This window comes from Erythrolamprus reginae, chromosome 3 (assembly GCF_031021105.1).
Source record: "Erythrolamprus reginae isolate rEryReg1 chromosome 3, rEryReg1.hap1, whole genome shotgun sequence".
In the NCBI taxonomy this organism is placed as follows: domain Eukaryota; kingdom Metazoa; phylum Chordata; class Lepidosauria; order Squamata; family Dipsadidae; genus Erythrolamprus; species Erythrolamprus reginae.
In genome coordinates this window covers 25,955,489-25,976,917 of record NC_091952.1, presented here as the reverse complement: position 1 = coordinate 25,976,917, position 21,429 = coordinate 25,955,489, and the positions used below count along the sequence as shown (strand labels likewise).

The window sequence follows — 21,429 nt, the reverse complement described above, 5'->3', positions numbered from 1 at the left end:
CTAAAAAGTTATCACCAACATTATGTTGGAATGCATATCTGATGAGCATTGAAGCTGCTTATTTCATAAGTCTAATGGAACAGGAAAAAAAATCCCAAAAGAGAGAATTCACCACCCCCTAATAAGCCTGCTGGATTCTCCCTTTAATTAAAACAGAACAAGTAATAAACATTCTATATTATTGCTAATAAAAGTACATGGCCATGGCCATAGGATCCCCAGGAGTTGATCTTGGCTGAAGGGAAAAATTATAGAGACAGGTTGGGAGATTTAATTGTACGTGACTATTTTTTTCTCTAAAGCATTGATTCACAGGCATAAACAAAATTAAGCATTTGTCAACCATAAAGTCGCTATACCACTGCTAAATATAGTTTGTTTCCAATTACACCTAGAGTACCATCTGCTCCCCTTTCTAGAAAAACAAGAATTTAATAAACATTATTTTGTTCCTTGGTAACACCAGCATCAACAACTGTAACCTAAGATCAATGGGTTTAAACTGGAGCGAATCTTTGGGAACTGCAGCTAGATTTTCACATATACTGCACTGAGAAGTCCTTATCACTTATCATATGCAATGCTTCATCCCATTCATTTTATGTACAGAAATACCTGCAGTTAGGATCATTAGGGGCCAAGGGTTTGCTGAAACAATACAGACTTGATGTACTGATGGAATACAGGTGAAACTCGAAAAATTAGAATATCGTGCAAAAGTTCATTTATTTCAGTAATGCAACTTAAAAGATGAAACGTAATGTTGTGGTTAGCTCTGGCCCAGCTCCTGCCCCAAGGACTGTGGATGTGGGGGAGACATCCACATGCTGCAGGCCTGTTTTGCCCCTGGTGGAATCTGCTGATGAAGGCTCCTCTGACCAAGAAGACATGAGTGACAGGGAGGAGGAGAGTGTGGCAGACAGCTCAGAAGGAGATCAATTATCTAGCTCCTCCTTGGATTCAGAACAAGAGTTAATGATACAGCCACGCATGCGGAGAGCGATGCATAGGCAACAACTGAGAGATTATTATCAAAGAAAATGAGGCCACCTGTGGTTGGGTGGGGGCTGTGCTAATTAGTGAGGCTGCTATAAATAGCAGTCTGTGGGTTTGGCCATTGTGGAGGATTATCTGATCGTTGTGTTTCGTGCCTACTTTGCTGACTTTGACTTTTTGTGTGCTGAATTTTCCCCGCTTTGAAACTAAACCAGAGCAAAGTGTGTTTCACTTTGTGAAAGAAGGACTGTGAATTGCCTCACAGCTGCAAGCTAAGTATCACAGAACTGATAAGGGACTTGTACAAATTACCAGTTTGTTTGGAGACGAGTGCTCTTTGCTATACAAAAAGAGGGCTTAGTTTAAGTGAATTTTCATTATAAAGAACATTGTTTTGAATTTTCAAACGTGTGTGTGTCTGAAATTTGTACCTGTGAATTTTCGGGATGAGTCTACCAGACAGCCCGACAGAACACATAATATATGAGAAAGACTCATTACATGCAAGGCAAGATAGTTCAAGCCGTGATTTGTCATAATTGTGATGATAATGGGGTACAGCTCATGAAAACCATCATCCACCATCTCAGAAAATTGCAATATTACATGCAATCAATAAAACAAGGATTGTGCATAAAACAATATCAGACCTCTGAAAAATAAGCCTGCATATGTACTCAGTACTCAGTTTGGGCACCTTTTGCAGCAATTACTGCCTCAATGCAGTGTGGTATGGAAGCTATGAGCCTGTGGCACTACAGAGGTGTTATGGAAAATCAGGATGCTTCAATAGCGACCTTCAGCTCTTCTGCATTGTTCAGTTTCACGTCTCTCATCTTTCTTTTGGCAATGCCCCATCGATTGGGTTCAGGTCAGGTGAGTTTGTTGGCCAATCAAGCACAATAATAAGATATATTGCTGTATATCTCTCATATATTATGTTTTACCTTTTAAGTTGCATTACTGAAATAAATGAACTTTTGCACGATATTGTAATTTTTCAAGTTTCATCTGTAGAGCTGAGGAAGCTTCTTGGATGAGAAGCAAAAGGTCTTCAAAGAAAACCCAGAAAGTCGAGTTGCCTCTCGGAAAAGCACCTTTGGGACTACTGATGGAATAATTATTTGGACCGGGAGTCACTACTCACAGTCACTCATGCCCTCATCACCTCGAGGCTCGACTACTGTAACGCCCTCTACATGGGGCTACCTTTGAAAAGTGTTCGGAAACTTCAGGTCGTGCAGAATGCAGCTGCGAGAGCTATCATGGGCTTTCCTTAATATGCCCATGTTACTCCAACACTCCGCAGTCTGCATTGGTTGCCGATCGGTTTCCGGTCACAATTCAAAGTGTTGGTTATGACCTATAAAGCCCTTCATGGCATCGGACCAGAATATCTCCGGGACCACCTTCTGCCGCACGAATCCCAGCAACCAGTTAGGTTCCACAGAGTTGGCCTTCTCCGGGTCTCGTCGACTAAACAATGTCATTTGGCAGGACCCAGGGGAAGAGCCTTCTCTGTGGCAGCCCCAACCCTATGGAACCAACTCCCCCCAGATATCAGAGTTGCCCCCACCCTCCTTGCTCTTAAAAACCCACCTCTGTCATCAGGCATGGGGGAATTGAAATATTCCCTTCCCCTAGGCTTATAAGATTTATGTATGGTATGACTGTATGTATGACTGATCTCTTAAATTGGGGTTTTTAGATTTTTTAATATTAGATTTGTTTACGTTGTCTTTTTACTGTTGTTAGCCGCCCCGACTCTGCGGAGAGGGGTGGCATACAAATCTAATAAATAAATAAATTAGCAAGGCAGAATCTGCACATATCTCCAGGAGCAGTTACAAGGAGCCAAAATTGTCTGAAAGATATTGGGTAATACCCATGAACCTCATGCAGGGTGGGATGAGACTTTCAACATGCCCTCTTTTGAAGATGTAAATGCAGATTCAATCCTGGCAAGGCATAGCCTGACATATACAAATGCTGTGTAGTTTAAGACTTTAAAGGTAATGGCTAGCAATTTGAATTTGACTAGAAAGCTTTAGCACTAGTTGCTTGGGAGCTATTCAAATTGCTTTTAATTCTGAATCTGCTGTTGTTTTTCTCACTGACTGTGGCAGTTGCCAAAGGGCCAGAAACAAACTTCTATAATCTAGAATTCTGGCTCAGCTTCTGCTTTTACGCTCTCTAATAAACCCATGATGTTGACCCCACCCACTTAGCTCACCCTCCACCAGTGCACATATTGATGTCAAAGTGTATCCTCCTTTTGCAGTGATTTTCTGGCAGCTCAGTCAAAGCCAATACCAGCATCATCTGCAGAAAACCTGACATGGCCACCTCTCCAATATCAGTCTCCTTTATAAAGATTCTCTCCCACCTTGGATTCTATTCAATTACCACTCTTTCTAACTCTTCCACCTTCCACTCCAGCAAGTTTCATTTCCCTGCAGTTAAATCCCAAAGAAATTACACTTTAAAGTAAAATCTTGCATTAAAACTGATATTCAAAGCTTGATATAGGGATTGACTTAAAATAGATATTTAACCTGAAGCCATCTTTTAAAATACATTTTAATTACTGTATTTTTAGAGTACAAGATGCACCAAAGTATAAGATGTAGCTTAGTTTTGGGGGAGGAAAATAGAAGGGGGGCGATCTGCCTACCAGGTATTTATCTGGCTAGCATCCTTAGTCCGGTCAGTTTCAGCATATTATTTTAAAAAACCTTATCCAGAGACTACCAATGAAAGAGCCTGAAAGCCAGTAAGAGCTGAGAAGATCGTTAACATCTCATTAGAGCTGGAAAGAAACTTATTTGGAGCAAGTAGAGCAGCAGATACTTTCTTTTAATATTGGATTTGTTACATCGTATATTGTTGTTATTATTGTTGTGAGCCGCCCTGAGTCTGCGGAGAGGGGCGGCATACAAATCTAATAAATAAATAAATGAAAAAAGCCTGCAAAGACTTAGGACTGGAAAAACTTTATTCAGAGAGAGCAACAGTGAAAGAGCCTGCAAGCTGCTAAGAGCTGGGGAGATTGTTAGCATCTCATTAAGGCTAAAAAAAAAAAAAAGCTTCGAAAAAGCTATGTTCAGAGTATAAGAACATAGTCTGCGGAGAGTCTGCGGAGAGGGACGGCATACAAATCCAATTAATAATAATAATAATAATAATAATAATAATAATAATAATAATAATAATAATATGCACCCAAATTTTCAGCCTTTTAGGGAAGGAAAAGGCACATCTTATAATCTCAAAAATACGGTAAAAGCAACAAAAACTCTGAAAACATTTTGAACTCTCCAAATATCTCTCAAAGACGCTGATGCATTTTGGGCTAAAATTTAGCTCTTCTAAACCAGTGTTTCCCAACCTTGGCAACTTGAAGATATTTGGACTTCGACTCGCAGAATTCCCCAGCAGCAAATGCTGGCTGGGGAATTCTGGGAGTTGAAGTCCAGATATCTTCAAATTGCCAAGGTTGGGAAACATTGTTCTAAGCAGACCTCAGATTCCATTTAGCTATCATTTTTGTCCTTAGTAAGTGGCTTCTTCTGGTAACTTCTATTTATTATTTTAATGCATGACACATTTAATTTTACTGCTTTTTAAAAAAAGATATATATTTTTATGATTGTATCGACTTTAAGCCATCCCTGCACAAACATTACTCATTAGTTCCTGAGTGATGTACAAGCACAAAAAATAGGAGATCAGTGATGTATAAGGTGAGGAGGTAGAACGTATGGCTGTCCAGATATGGAAAAGTACTTGAGTTGGGTGAAACATTGGGGAGTGGGGGTATGGTGCTATTGAGGCACGGTAACATTTCAGGCTTGGCACAGCAATTTTGAGTTTTTTTTAAAATGTCTTCTGAATATTTTAAGAAGACACTTGGATACACTGCTATTGAAATAACACAAGGTGGCGAGCATATTTAACACACCTTTCTGCTATTTTCACCACCACAACATTGTGAATTACATTAATATAAGGGGGAAATACACACAACCAAATGCCAGTTGCTCCAATTGGAACGTAAAGGTGTCATAAGCAACACAAATTGCTACAATATATTCTCGAAGACTGCCAACCGCACACTTACTGGTTTCTCTCCTAACGACATCTGGATTGTTTATTACAACCCAGAACCCAAGATTCTCACAATAAACCTATCCAGGAGGCCCAAATATATATAAACTGGTGTTGATTTAGCAACAGGAAGATATTTTATACTATTGTTTCACCTGGGTGGAAATCTCCCCCAATGGAGATTGTACCCTTGCCTATCTGAATTACCATAGGAAGATGCATGTAAAATAAGTGCTGAACTACTGAGCTGTATAGCTCCTTATTCTAGTTTATCTGATATGAATTTATGGTCAGAGGTGGGTTGTTCCCGGTTCGGACCGGTTCTAAAATTTAATTTAATTTAATTAATTTGATTTCTATGCCGCCTAAGAGCCGGGGTGGCGCAGAAGGTACTGAAGGCCACTGAAGCTGACTGTAGATCTGTAGGTCAGCGGTTCAAATCTCATTGCCGGCTCAAGGTTGACTCAGCCTTCCATCCTTCCCAGGTGGGTAAAATGAGGATTGTGGGGGCAATATGTTGGCTCTGTTAAAAAGTGCTATTGCTAACATGTTGTAAGCCACCCTGAGTCTAAGGAGAAGGACGGCATAAAAATCAAATAGATAGATGGATGGATGGATGGATGGATGGATGGATGGATGGATGGATGGATAGATAGATATATGATAGGTAGGTAGGTGGGTAGATAGATAGATATATCAGGGGTCGACAAAGTTGTTCAGAATCTAGGAGCCAGCCAAAAAATTTAGGAGCCAGAATTTTTTTTAAGCAAACTTGGTTTTTTGCCGAGTCTCCACCTGACATCGCTTTCACCCCCTCCCCCCCGGCGCAGGCCTGGCTCCGCCGAGCCGGCTCTGCTGTACTCCCGTCGGGATCCGAGGCGAGACCGTTAGTCAGAAACCGAAACAGAGAAGAAGGAAAGGGAGACCGGGCCGGGGACGCGGGTGAGGGGGGGGGAGGGGGGAGGAGGGGTTACTGGTCGGAAGTCACCGCGCACGCGGCCGGAGGAGGAATGAACAAAACCTCACGCCGGGAGGGGAGGGGCTTCCGCTTCTCTCCGAAGGCGGGTGAGCGGCCAAGATCGGAGCGTCTGTGTGCGGTGGGGGGGAGTGAAGGGGTTCGAGTAGGAGGCGGAATGGAGGCAAGGGGGGGAGGGAGAGACGCACGCAAGCGCAGGGGACGCTGGGAAAGCAGCTCGCTCCGAGGTTGATGGGCGGAGCTACGGAAGCCAAGATGTACCATTTCTGGGCGTAAACACAAGGCGGGAAAAATATACTGTATACATACAGTACAGCAGGCAACATTTTCTAGGCGCCAGACAACATTTTCTAGGCGCCACTGGCGACCAGGCGCCTGGGTTTGTCGATCCTTGAGATATATGATAGGTAGGTAGGTAGGTAGGTGGGTAGATAGATAGATAGATAGATAGATAGATAGATAGATAATCCCAATGGGATTCAAGGCGACTTACAACAGTACATAGTACATACAATAAACAAAGTCAAATATTAATAAAAGAACAATAAAACCCATAATAAATCCTAATGAAATAGGGGCTTCAAAGCTAGTTAAGTCATTTCTAAAAGTGATAAATATTACTTTTATCCTTGAGAATAACTGTGATACCTTGAAGGCCACCTGCAGGGAGACCAGAAAGCTTCCTTGCGCACTCGATTCGCCACTATAAAAACCTAGAGCAGGATTAGATAGATCAGGATTCTCATCCAGCAATGCTCTTTTTAGGTCTTAACTGCTAACAGGCCTATCCTCAAAAGAGTACAGGATGGGTGATGGGTGGGAGGAATCTTTCATACAATGTAATGATAAATTGTTTTTCAAGTACTTTAAAGTCCTATTCTAATTACAGAGGTAAGGTCTTGTTTCTAGGTGAGTGTAAAACATCTCATTTTGAAGGGTTTCTGGCACAAAACATCATAAAAAAAACATATTTTGAGTGCAAAACACCTGCCCTGAACATGAAAATCACTTCCAAATGCTTGAAACAGATAATTTCATACACAAAAACGGTAGTTTTAAGTTGAAAATGGTTCTGCAAAATTTCAGATTTAAAAGGGTTTGAAGCAAACCTTTATTCTTTTCCCCAGCTTCATAGTAATATGAATATTAGGGATAAGGGATATGTTCTCGGAAGATTTGATATAAAATTTGGTTAATCTCACTTTGCCAGACCTTGAACAAAACTCACCTCTTATCCTTTAAAAGCTAGAGAGAGACCTATCTGTTAAGAACATGACTACACATAAAAAGTGACAAACCCCGAATTAAGTCAGAAGTCATATCCTTGAAAATAACCAGAGAGAATGGCCTGCCTCAACATTAAAAAGAGCTATTATACTGCCCAAGGGCTGAACGGATCTTGAAGTTGACTCGCAGAAGATTTATGTCTATATTAATGCTTTACTGGAACAGTTTAATAGGAACAGAATATAACTTGGCAAGATTGCTATTTCAACAAAAAGGTGCAAATTTACATTTTGGTAGTGTCATGGCTGTTTGAGTTATAAGCCCAGCTACAACATTAAAAGCCCACAAAGCAGTTAAGCATTTAATATTTAATCACTCACTGTCCGGAGTTGGACTAAAACATTATTCTGCTCCACTAACAAATATCAATGTTAAGTTGACAATAAAATTCAAACTGTTTGATTCTTTGGGTATTTTTTTAGAAACATAGAAACATAGAAGACTGACGGCAGAAAAAGACCCCATGGTCCATCTAGTCTGCCCTTTTACTATTTCCTGTACAGTGATCCCTCGATTAGCACGGTCTCGATTAGCGCGAAACGCTGCAACGCGGTTTTTCAAAAAATATTAATTAAAAAAATAAAATATTAAAATAAAATATTAAAAAATAAAAAATAAGTCCACGCTAGTTCTCTCTCTCTTTCTCTCCCTGTTGCCGGCGTGGTATATGAGAGAGAAAGAGAGAGGCAGAGGTCGGGTGCATTATCGGGAGGTGGAGGCGGCGTGGGGACGCTGGGTGCCGGTTCCCTGAATGGAGACCGCCGGCCGCTCAATCGGGCCGGCAGGGAACAGAATGGAGCCTTCCGCGGCGGGGCTGGTAAGGGGGGGAGCCGAGGGGGGAGCCGAGCCCAGCCCCGTGGCATTCGCCTTCCTCCCGCCCGCAGCCGAGACTGATCGTGGGCTCCTTCGCAACCTCGGAGAGCTTCCTGGTTTTCGTGAGCTTTCATGCCCTGGAAGCTCTCCGAGGTTGCGAAGGAGCCCACGATCAGTCTCGGCTGCGGGTGGGAGGAAGGCGAATCCCCCGTGGGCTCCGTTACATCTTCCGCTGCCAGCCAGGCCATGCTGGCGGCAGCGGAACAATCGCTGGCTGTCAACTTTTCTTTTTAAAACTGGGCAGGAGCTGACTTGCCTCCCCAGTGCTAAAAAGAAAAGTTGACAGCCAGCGCTGCGACTGACGGAATGCTGAGCCTCCCGTTTTCTCTCCCCCCCACCTCGCCCCTTCGCCTCCCTGTGTTCCTAGGAGAAGTGCTGGGGATTGAGGCAAGACAGACCTTCTGCTCCTCACCAGCACTTCTCCTAGGAACAAAGGGGGGCGAAGGGGCGAGGGGGCGGAGAGAGAACGGGAAGCTCAGCATTCCGTCAGCCGCAGCGCTGGCTGTCAACTTTTCTTTTTAAAACTGGGCAGGAGCTGACTTGCCTCCCCAGTGCTAAAAAGAAAAGTTGACAGCCAGCGCTGCGACTGACGGAATGCTGAGCCTCCCGTTCTCCCCCCCACACCTCGCCCCTTCCGGTTTCGGCGTTCGGCAACGGAGTCCGGCGCTGGGGCCATGCGGGGCCGCTCATCCAGGGGGGCGTGGACTGGCAAGTCGCCCTCCTTTCTCTTTCTTTCTCTCTCTTATACCACACCGGTAACAGGGAGAGAAAGAGAGAGAGCGGAGGGCACCTTGCCGGTCCACGCCCCCCTAGATGAGCGGCTCCGCATGGCCCCAGCGCCGCCCAGGCAGCTTGCCGCTTGCCATATTGCAGGGAAGGAGGCGAAGCAAGGCTCCAAGCTGCAATACGGCAAGCGGCAAGTGATCTTGGGGTTTCCCCTTTGCCTGGGCGGCGGGAAGACCAAGGGAAGGTTCCTTCAGCCGCCCAACACCTGATCCGCTCCGCAGCGCGGCAACGGGGAAACCCCATCTTCGGCTCCTCGCTGCTTCCGCGCTGCGGAGCAGATCAGCTGTTGGGCGGCTGAAGGAACCTCCCCTTGGTCTTCCCCGCCGCCCACACGCAACCTCCACCATCTGCGCATGTGCGGCCATGAAAAAATGGCGCACATGCGCAGATGGTGGTTTTTACTTCCGCATCCAGTATAACGCGGAAATCAGTTAGCGCGGGAGGTCTTGGAACGTAACCCCCGCGCTAATCGAGAGATCACTGTATTTTATCTTACAATGGATATATGTTTATCCCAGGCATGTTTAAATTCGGTTACTGTGGATTTACCAACCACGTCTGCTGGAAGTTTGTTCCAAGGATCTACTACTCTTTCAGTAAAATAATACTTTCTCATGTTGCCTTTGATCTTTCCCCCAACTAACTTCAGATTGTGTCCCCTTGTTCTTGTGTTCACTTTCCTGTTAAAAACACTTCCCTCCTGAACCCTATTTAACCCTTTAACATATTTAAATGTTTCGATCATGTCCCCCCTTTTCCTTCTGTCTTCCAGACTATACAGATTGAGTTCATTAAGTCTTTCCTGATACGTTTTATACTTCAGACCTTCCACCATTCTTGTAGCCCGTCTTTGGACCCGTTCAATTTTGTCAATATCTTTTTGTAGGTGAGGTCTCCAGAACTGAACACAGTACTCCAAATGTGGTCTCACCAGCGCTCTATATAAGGGGATCACAATCTCCCTCTTCCTGCTTGTTATACCTCTAGTTATGCAGCCAAGCATCCTACTTGCCTTTCCTACCGCCCGACCACACTGCTCACCCATTTTGAGACTGACCCTGGACTTTTTGCACTGACCCTGGACTTAACGAAGCACAGTGGACCAATACCAGCAGGTGACATGGCTTCCCAAATCAACACAGACTGTGGAAATTTCACACTGGACTTCAAGCATCTTGCAGTGTGTGCCTCTCCATTCTTCCTCCATACTCTGGGTCCTTGGTTTCCAAAGGAGATGCAAAAGTGTTCACAATCTGTGTTGATTTGGGGAGCCTTGTCATTTGCTGATTTTGGTCCACTGTGTTTCATTAAGTCCAGGGTCAGCGCAGCCGTCTATCAGGAGATTTTGGAGCACTTCATGCTTCCTTCTGCAGCTGAGCTTTATGGAGATGCTGACTTCAATTTTCCAGCAGGACTTGGCACCTGCCCACACTGCCAAAAGGACCAAAACCTGATTCAATTACTGTGCTTGATTGGCCAGCAAAATCACCTGACCTGAACCCCATAGAGCATCTATGGGGCATTGCCAAGAGAAAGATGAGAGACATAAGACCGAACAAAGCTGAAGACCGCTATTGAAGCATCCTGATCTTCCATAACACATTAGCAGTGCCACAGGCTGATAGCTTCCATGCTGCACCGCATTGAGGCAGTTATTGCTGCAAGAGGGGCCCAAACCAAGTACTGAATGCATAGGTATTGCTTATACTTTTCAGAGGTCTGATATTGTTCTATGTAAAATTCTTTTTTTATTGAAAATGTTCTAATGTTCTGAGATGGTAGATTTGGGGTTTTCATGAGCTGTACCCCATAATCATCACAATTATGACAAATATTGAATTATGACAGCTTGAACTATCTTGCCTCGCATGTAATGAGTTTCTCTCATATATTACATTTCACCTTTTAAGTTGCATTACTGAAGTAAACGATATTCTAATTTTTCAAGTTTCACCTGTAGGCTCTTAAAGCAATTTTTAAATGGAACAGGAGATAATCCTTGTTTAGCAACTGCTTTGGATAGCGACGGCTGTTACAAAGGGGATGAAAAAATAACCTTGTGACCAAGTCTGGCATTCAGATCACAAGCACAGTCACAGTTTCACATAGTGACTGCTCTGTCCCTTTACAACCAAGTTACTGATCCCAGTTGTGGCTAAATAAGGGCCACGTGTATTCATAACTTGTCTTATTGTTCCAGTCAACTTGAAACTGCAAGTCAGCAGCTGAAATAATTATAGCCACCTGAAATGAAGCAGAATGACTTCTCAATTTCACAACTCCAATTATTTTTCTCATAGCTAATGTTTAAGTTTTATTGGATTTATAGGCTACCCAACTCCAGACGGACTCTGGGTGGCCTATAAATAATGCTATCGTCAACAACCAAAGTAGCAACAGCAATAGCATTTAAACTTATATATCGCTTCATAGTGCTTTTACAGCCCTCTTTAAGCAGTTTACAGAATCAGCATATTGCCCCCAACAATCTGGATCCTCATTTTACCCTCCTCGGAAGGATGGAAGGCTGAGTCAACCTTGAGCCGGTGGTGAGATTTGAACTGCTGAACTACAAGCAGTTAACTGAAGTAGCCTGCAGTGCTGCACTGTAACCACTGTGCCACACTGGCTATTGAGATATATCATCTCAAAAAGATGCATCTGCATGGACATCACTACATGGAGTACACAGAAATCAGAGTAGAACAGAACAACACAACAGTTGGAGGGGACCTTGGAGGTCTTTATTTCAGATATATGGTTGGTCAGTCTCTTCTTAAAAAAAATTATTACTAAAGTAGCTCATCTATATCATCAAAGACATTAGCCAGGTACTGACTGTGGAACAGATTATTAACCTGTCATATGCTAGTTCCAGTTAAGTTAAAGAAGAAAGAAGAAAGCCAATCAGTTTCCACAATGTCATCTTGAGCATATATATACCCACAATTTTAAAAAAGAACATCAGGAAGTACTTTGAAGTCATGAATTTCATTAGTAGACAATCAACAGAACAGTGGAATGAATGGAAAGAAGTTGTTAAAGATTAATATAGAAATAAGAGTACCCAAAACCCAAAAGCAGAAGGAAAAAAACTGGGCATCAGAGCAAACTGTGGAAATTGTCAAGAAGAGAAGAAAAGACAAAAATCTCAAAAAGGAACTGAACAAAATTTCAGAAATCTGTGACAAAAGATAAGACTCAAGTACATTATTGCAACAAAATCTGTAAAGGCACTGAAAATGGAGTACCCAAATCAATTCATCTTTGAATTGGCATAAACACCAGTGGACAGAGTATTGAATTCAAAACAGATCAAAGATGACTAGAGTATACTGAAAAACAACACTGTAAAGTAGCCAACATCCAAAATACCTTTAAAAGATCCTCACTACTTATAAGAACTTCTAATACTAGAAGATAAAATTAGATCAGCACTCTGGTTATTAGCAAGTTACAGAAATTGATCAGCACTTCCTTCCTTCCTTCCTTCCTTCCTTCCTTCCTTCCTTCCTTCCTTCCTTCCTTCATTGCTTCCTGGGTGACTATTAGAAAGTTAAACGGCTAGAGAAATTGTGAAGAATCACTAAAGGTCTCAAGCAAATTTTGTCAGCAAAACTGTAGAACAGCACAGTCAATGAAAAAAGGGAAGTTACATTCCAATACCAAAAAAAAGACTTTTAATAAAGTGTAAAAACTAACATAAAATATTCATACTTTCCCATACAGGCACAATAATGCTTAGAATCATTCAACACACATTAGAACCCCACATGGAAAAAAGAGAAACCAGACATTGAATCTGATTTTAGAAAATAGCCAAGGGACATGAGACATTATTGCTGATACACCGTGGATAATTGAAAACCCCAGAGAAGCCTCAAATGCTGGGGGAAATGGAATGAAAAAGAAGAGACCAGCAATAAGATAGGTGGACTGAGTTACACTGGCATGGATAAAATCTATATATTGTCATGGAAAAAATCTATATATTCCTAAGAGTTGTTCCCCACTGGATGGCACATAATGAATTAAACAATCAACACTTCACAAGATGAAAGGGCTGGAATTCCCATGTCAGAATATTTTATAAAACTGGCCAAAATTAACTCTTTCTGCATCACAAATCAATATTAGCGTATAAGCCACTGCTATTAGTGCACTGCCACATCTTATAGTTTGAGACCAGTACTGCAAAGTCGTCATATCAAGAACAAATATGCTGGTACAAAGGTCAATAATAAAGATGTCAGTGATTCAAATGTAGCTGCTGAAACAGTAGATTTCTACGAAGACATTTCCAAAATACAACCGCCAAGCAAGACATTTGACCAGAACAATAAAAAATAGTTCTAAACTGCTGACATGAACAACTATGCTATTACGAGTTAACTTAAGATTTTTCATTTCCTCATGCAAAAATTGTTGCTATTGCTTGCTATATATTTTTGTTGAACAAAATTATTTGCTCAGATAGGGAAACCTAAGAAACAGTGTGATACAGTGTTTAAAATACTGGATTTGAATTAAAGAAACAGCATAACTTTGGTCATTAACAGTATCTCATCTTACCTTACAAGAATTGTAATGAGAGAAGGAATTAAATCCAGAAGTAAGATCCAAAGGTAATAAATATCTATATGATCATGTAACTTTATTATAGCTACAATATTTTTATACCTTTTTGAAAGATATGAGCAGAGCAGTTTACAAAATGGAATACAACAAACTAAAATGTGATACAAATAAAAAAAATGCCCATTAAAATATAACTGAGAAAACAGTGGAATAAAACCTTTAAAGATTAAGAACAAATTAAGAAATAGTAATAGGGAATGGAAGATCCTGTCTTTTGTCCCTACTCATCTGACAGATCTAATTGGCGGGCACATGATAGAGGGCTTCCATAGCTAATCTTAGCATTGAGACAAGTTCATACAGGTTTAGGATGGTATGCTACTTCCTTTGTCACTGGGGTTTTGGATTATCAAAACAGTATGCAAATAAAACTTCAGAGCAGGGCACAAGCCAAAGAAGGATCTGAACATGCTATTCTTGTGAACTCTGAAGAATAGTTGATTTGATTGGATTGGATTGGATTTGTATGCCGCCCCTCTCCACAGACTCGGGGCGGCTAACAACAGTAGTAAACAGCATATGACAATCCAATATAAACAGTTAAAAACCCTTATTGTAAAACCAAACATACATACAGACATACCATGCATAAAATTGTAAAGGCCTAGGGGGAAAGAGTATCTCAATTCCCCCATGCCTGGCGGCAGAGGTGGGTTTTAAGAAGCTTACGAAAGGCAAGGAGGGTGAGAGCAATTCTAATCTCTGGGGGAAGTTGGTTTCAGAGGGCCGGGGCTGCCACAGAGAAGGCTCTTCCCCTGGGTCCCGTTATTGTAAAACCAAAGAACAGTCATGTTGCTTGTGTTCAGTAAGACATTACATTCAGTAGTATAACAAATAATTTTGAAATGAATTAAAAACTTCATGCATTTGGATAACATACATCCCAAGCATGGCTTATCAGATATGAGCAAAGCAAAGACAGCTGTATCAAATAGGTAGGTCAGCTTCAATCAGACATATTACGTTAAAACCAAACCAAGGACAGCTATTTTCTGGCTGGATTGTTGGGGACAAGGTAAGCCAATAGTTGGAAGCAGGAATGTTTGCTAATATACAGATCGGTCTTTGCTGTATTGTTCAAACAGGTCCACTATAAATTCAATCAAATGATACAGAAGTCAGGCATTACCCGACTGCGACTATTAAAATACAAGGTGAGACAATTCTTGATTTCCTTCATGTTAGGAGAAAAAGAAACTTTAAAGTGGCCCAAGATTGCTTTGACAACAAAGTGGTTAAATCAGCATTCAATGCAATGTATTTTTTTATCCTTTGATTTTTATTTAAAAATATCTCTAAATAGACCATAAAGAAGAGTTTTATAAGCCAAAATAATTGCCAGTGACACTTAATTTCTTCCACAGAAATTTCAAACCGGGATCTAAAATGAGAGGAAAAGAATAATTTCTATGAGCTCAAGTGAAAGATTTATTACTTGTTCTACTGGGTACATGAATATCATTAACAAATGTGACCTAGACAGAAATTCTTTCTCTTCCAATTTATGTAATGTGTTCCAGTCTACGACCAATCATTTCTTCCAAACTAAGGACCACAAAATAGCTACTTCCTCTAAAGATACAGTATATAGGATTCCTACCCTAAAAGTTGCTTCCCCAGCACAGGCAAGCTACTAGATAAACTATAGCTTGGTGATTTGCCACATTTCTTGTATAAGAGAGGATTCCAGCTGGATCATAGCTGGTAAATAAATGCTTTAGACTCCAGAGACAATCAACTAATTAGAGTACCTCGTTTTAACCTAAATGGACAAGTATGGTAGTCTAATCTCAGAGAAGTCAGTTATCTATATTAATATTGAGGAATAAAAGATGTCTTTACTAGACTGGAGACCTTGCGAACTTTCAGAAAAATATTTCTCAATAAATAGGATATATCAGCCAACTTTCATAGGACTGCATAGTTAGCATTAGTTAACACTTCACTATATAGACATCAAGACAAAGATGCTGAGTTGTCACAGAATACTTTTTACTAAAAATGTCTGCTTTAGAAATACCATATTTAAACTTTACTCTCTCATTTGAAACAATTATCTCCACAGAAAAATCTCAACACCCAAGCCTTTTTGATCACTTTTTCAATGGAACACAAGGAAATTCCATTTTAGGGATGGAAGCTTTTAATTTGCCAAAAAACATTTTTGTTACTCACTCTTATGAAGTATTATGTAGAACAAGTTTTTCAACATTTTATTTGGTATCTGCCCTTTCTGAACCCATTATTAACTCACTGAGACCCTATCAAGAATTATTCAATTATAATATCATGTGACGTACAACAGAGCTGTTCAAATCTGATTTTCTAGACTGACTGACTGACTGACTGACTGACTGACTGACTGACTTACTTATTTATTTATTGGATTTGTATACCACCCCTCTCCGGAGACTCGGGGCGGCTAACAGCAACAATAAAACAGTGTACAATAGTAATTCAATACTAAAAATGATTAAAAACCCATTAATATAAAAACCAAACATACATACATACATACCATGTATAGAATTGTAAATGCCTAGGGGGAAAGAGGATCTCAATTCCCCCATGCCTGACGGCAGAGGTGGGTTTTAAGTAGCTTACGAAAGGCAAGGAGGGTGGGGGCAATTCTAATCTCTGGGGGGAGTTGGTTCCAGAGGGCCGGGGCCACCACAGAGAAGGCTCTTCCCCTGGGTCCCGCCAAGCGACATTGTTTAGTTGACGGGACCCGGAGAAGATCCACTCTGTGGGACCTAACTGGTCGCTGGGATTTGTGCAGCAGAAGGCGGTCCCTATTGCCTCCATTTATTTGTGTAATGTCTAATATTTAAGCCATCACTACTACTTTTGGTAATAACGTTTACAACTTTGTAGTGTAGACAAAGATGTAGGTTTCCTGGAAAATTCTGAATTGGAAACATTTTCTACACAAATTTATTACCAGCAGTATCTACCCACCTGAGCAATTAATGTCCCCAGAAACAACCCTTTCTTAATTAAGCTAGGAACTGCCTCACTATGTGGTTATATGCAAAAAAAAATCAGGTAGCTACTTCTTCTTTTTCTCTACATTTTTCTCTGATAATAAACAGGGACAGGAAAAGCAGTGGGGAAGTCACAAGTTATAACTGGAATATAAGGTTATATACTCATCAAATTCAGTAAATGGTAATAAGCAGGTCTGGAAACACCTCAACAGGCTCCAGATTGTCCTCAGAATCTATGTTGCTTACAAGGCAGTAAAAATTGTAGTGTCTTCTTAAAACCAACTGAAAGCAACCAGCAGTATTTAAAAAACTTGGCTTGAACATAGACAACCAAGAATGAAATCAGGGTGGATAAAAATCAATGCTTTTTAAAAAAAATAAACATAAAATAAAATGATATTTTTTTTAAAAAAAATTAAATTTATTTTAATAAAATGCTTTTGGAGTAAAAAAAATCCATAGTAAAAGATTTGCTATAAATATTTCTAAAAATCTATAGTAAAAGTTTTCTATTTAAGATACATTAATAATTTAGTTTATTCAGCATGAAATGGAGCTTAGTTATGGAGCATGAGGCTGTATAATCCGAAATATTTACATTTTGGGTAAACTCATTCAATGAATCCAAGCTCTGCAAGCTCAGATAACATGCACTGCATTGATGCATTCACACAATTTTGCAGTAACCATGAGATAAATCATAAAATGAAGTTCAGGAATATTCTTTTATCCATTGTTTGGCAACACTAAACAATGTAAGACTGTTTGAAGAGAAATGCCTCTGTACCACTGGGCTCTAAGTGTGAGGAGGAAGGGCAAGTAGTAAAAATGAAAGCTTCTAAGCAGCTGATAAATATAATATTAAAGGGCATCTGTCAATGAGGACCCAGATTGTGGGGACAATATGCTGGCTCTGTTAAAAAGTACTATTGCTAACATGGGTCTAGAAAGCTTAGAACTACGGCGCCTAAGACACGATCTAAGTATTGCCCACAAGATCATATGCTGCAACGTCCTACTGGTCAACGACTACTTCAGCTTCAACCACAACAACACAAGAGCACGCAACAGATTCAAACTTAATATTAACCGCTCCAAACTTGACTGTAAAAAATATGACTTTAACAATCGAGTTGTCGAAGCGTGGAACTCATTACCGGACTCAATAGTGTCAACTCCTAAACCCCAACATTTCTCCCTTAGACTATTCACGATTGACCTCTCCAGATTCCTAAGAGGTCAGTAAGGGGCGTACATAAGTGCACTGGTGTGCCTTTCGTCCTCTGTCCAATTGCCTTTCCTTTATCTCATATATCATATATATTTTCTTCCTTTAATATATCTTCTCCTCTATTTTTACATATTATCTTTATATATATTACTTCATGTTTATTCTCTTCCATATGTATTGTGTATTGGACAAATGAATAAATAAAATAAAATGTTGTAAGCGGCCCTGAGCCTAAGCAGAAGGGCGGCATTAAAAAAATTGAATGAATGAATGAATGAATGAATGAATGAATAAATAAATAAATTTCAGATCCATCATGGCAGCACCTGTTAGTGGGCATCCACTCACCTGCTGCCTGCCACGTCTCTCACCTTTTTGCCAGATAACCAGCCATCCCATTAAAGTGAATGGGACTGTTGGTGAGTCAACAGTGGGTCAGAGGAGCTGCTGCAGGACAGAGATGACAGTTGTTCTTTTAAAATTATGATTTAAATTAAGTTTTTTTTACTAGTGATTGAAATCATGATTGAAATTGGGATTTAAATGGACTTGATTTAAATCAAATCCACCCTGGATGAAAACCCATTCAGCTAGAAGGTTCTCTCAGCAAACATCTCTTCAAATACCATAGATCTATCAAACAAAAAGCAAACATTTATAATTCATTTCTAAAACATTGGATTATTTTAGGAGTACAGTATCACTTTCGCAGAATACAGAATAAAGAGAGTGGGAAGAGACCCCTTGCTTAAGCAGGAGACCCTATAACATTTTATTTATTTATTTATTTATTAGATTTCTATGCCACCCTCCTGGAGGCGACTCAGGGAGGTGTACGACATTAAATATAACAATATATAAGAAATTTAATAACTATAAAGTATGAAAATTTACTAAAACATTTTAAAAGACCCCCCATGTACACTCATACACATTCATCCAATCCAATCCTATCTCATATCAGCCAGAGACAGTCTCATCACTCACAGCCCCCAAGCTTTACGAAATGGCTGTCCAGTCCCTTCCAAAAAAGGTCCCATTGTTGAAGCATTAAAAAATTCTGAAAGCAATGTGTTCCACTAATTGATTGTTCTTACTGTCGGGAAATTTCTCCTAAGTTCTAGGCTGCTTCTCCCTTTGTTCACTTTTCATCCATTGGTTCTTCTGATGCTTTGGAAAATATGTTGACCCCGCTCTTCTTTACAGCAGCCCCTCAACTATTGGACCACTGTTATCATGTCACCCCTAGTTCTTTGCAGTTTTCAGACAACTTCTGCAACCACTCTTCATATGTTTTAGCCTTCAACTCTCCCTCCCCTATCATTTTTTACATAGTTCACGGAGAGGGGCGGCATACAAATCCAATAAATAAATAAATTTATTCATGAAATTCATTGACTGCCCATCTTACATCATGATAACTGAGACTCTATAATGCTGGTAATGACAGTGTATTAGTCTTAAGATAAATAGTAATTTCCTACTAGTCGAGCCTACAAGGATCTTACTAAAAATTGATCTAAACAGAGGTTCTTACATTCAGTTAGGGCTTGAACTCCAAAAACCATTCAAATAGTGGCAGTGGAGAATATATGCAACTCAGGTATATATGAATATATGCAACTCAATGTTCAAAAGGCACAGAAAAAGCAAAAAGCCCTCTGGCACTTACCTGGGCCTTACCCTATAATAATAATAATAATAATAATAATAATAATAATAATAATAATAATAATAATAATAATAATAATACGACACAGTTAGAAGGGATCTGCGAGTCTGCGGAGAGGGGCGGCATACAAATCTAAATAAACATAAACATCTTGGAGGTCTTCTATCTAGTCCAACCCCCTGCTTAGGCAGGAAACCCTGCACTACTTCAGACAAATGGTTATCCAACATCTTCTTTAAAACCTCTAGTGTTGAAGTATTCACAACTCCTGGAGGCAAGCTGTTCCACTCCACCCTTCAAGTATCACTGCTTCTGAACATGGAAGTTCCAAAAAGCTGGCAGAATTTGCACAAACTTCTCTTCCTGTATCCCAACCATTCTGCTTTTTCGGATTTGTGGTGGCAATCCAAACGGGAAAGCTCCAACTCCCATCAGAGGGATGATGGGAGCTGAAACTCACCAGTTCTACAAACTAAAAGTAGCCTCTGTGGCCTAGAGGTAGAGAGCTCTTGTCTCACAATCAGGAGGTTATGAGTTTGATCCTGAGTGGAAGCAGATGTAGGGTCTCCTGCTTGGGCAGGAGGGTTGGACTAGATGACCTGCAGTATCCCTTCTAACACTGTTAATCTGTTAAAGCAGTGGCTCTCAACCTGGGGGTCAGGACTCCTTTGGGGTCGAACGACCGTTTCACAGGGGTCACCTAAGACCATGGGAGAAGACAAATTTCCCATGGTGTTAGGAACTAAAATTTCTATTCTGGTGCCTTGGAACATATTTTTGCAATCTGACCAATCAGGTGTTTACAGTGGGGATGTCCCTCTGACCTCCCTGCCAATCAACTTAAAGCTTTGTTGGGAGAATTGGCACTAGACTTATGGTTGGGGGTCACTACAATATCCTCATATTGTGGTGACCCCCAACCATAAGTCTAGCGTCAATGTATTAAGGCATTAGAAAGGTTGAGGACCACTATGATAAAGGAAGCTGTCAGTCTCCTACAAGGAGGATTTCCTTAGACTCTTTCCATCCTCTGCCCCCCATGGACTCCCCCTGCCACACCAAAGGCTGCCCACCCGCCTCTCCCACAGCCTCAGCCTCGACCAAGTCGGGATACCGACTCCCCCAAGCCACCGCCCCTCGGTACGGCTCCCCACTCCCGGCCTGTCAAAACACGGCTGGCCACTAGATGGCGGTAAAGACTAAAAGTCTCTCCTGGCTAGCACCCTGCCAGTCGCCTAGATAGGTTCCAGCCCATATACGGTAGCGTGACACTCGGGCCCCAGACACACCCAGCCGGCGAGCCCGGCTGGTTGGGGAGCCCGCGGGGTCGCCTTCTGAGCCCCCTTCCCAGGAGGACCGGGCCCCCGCCAGAGTCGCCAACCCGCTTCTCCCTCCCCGCCGAGCAGCGCCTCCTTCTCACGGGCCAAGCCGGCCTGGGCTAACCGGTCCCCCGCTCACCCGAGCCCGTGGTGGCCGCCATCTTGCGCCGCTGTCGCTCCAAGCCCGCCCTCCCCAACGCCCACGTCACTTCAACGCGGGAAGTGAATTGCTGCTAACGGCTAAGGCAAGTGGCTGCGGCAGCCGGAGAGCGGGCGGGCGCAAGACAGGGCGCGGGCGGGGGGCGGGGGGAGGTGGAGGGGAAGGCGACCGTCGCAAGCCACGCAGGCCACCCAGCACCGAAGCCTCTCTCTGTCGCGCGCGCGCTACTTCTGGGGTCGTCGCGTTTGTTTTTCTGGTGCAGATCAACCGTTCGGGAAACGAGCCCATCCGGGAGGGCAAGTTTCTAAATGGCCGTTGGAAGAGGGATTAAAATTTGGGAGCAGCCGTAGAAATGTGGGGGGTCGTTTTGGGGGGGAGGGTTTTTCTTTTGGAAGAA

General features: G+C 41.7%; 1 protein-coding gene across 1 annotated transcript in view; it reads right to left on the bottom strand.

Moving 5' to 3' along the window:
- The window catches only part of UBE2V1 (ubiquitin conjugating enzyme E2 V1), a 36,159-nt gene extending 15,083 nt beyond the window's left edge, over positions 1-21,076 (bottom strand). Inside the window, exon 1 of the mRNA XM_070744632.1 lies at positions 21,012-21,076. Within this exon, the coding sequence (XP_070600733.1) occupies positions 21,012-21,033 (22 nt within the window). The 5' untranslated portion in view covers positions 21,034-21,076. The remainder of the gene's footprint in view (positions 1-21,011) is intronic.
- Positions 21,077-21,429: the final 353 nt, after the last annotated feature.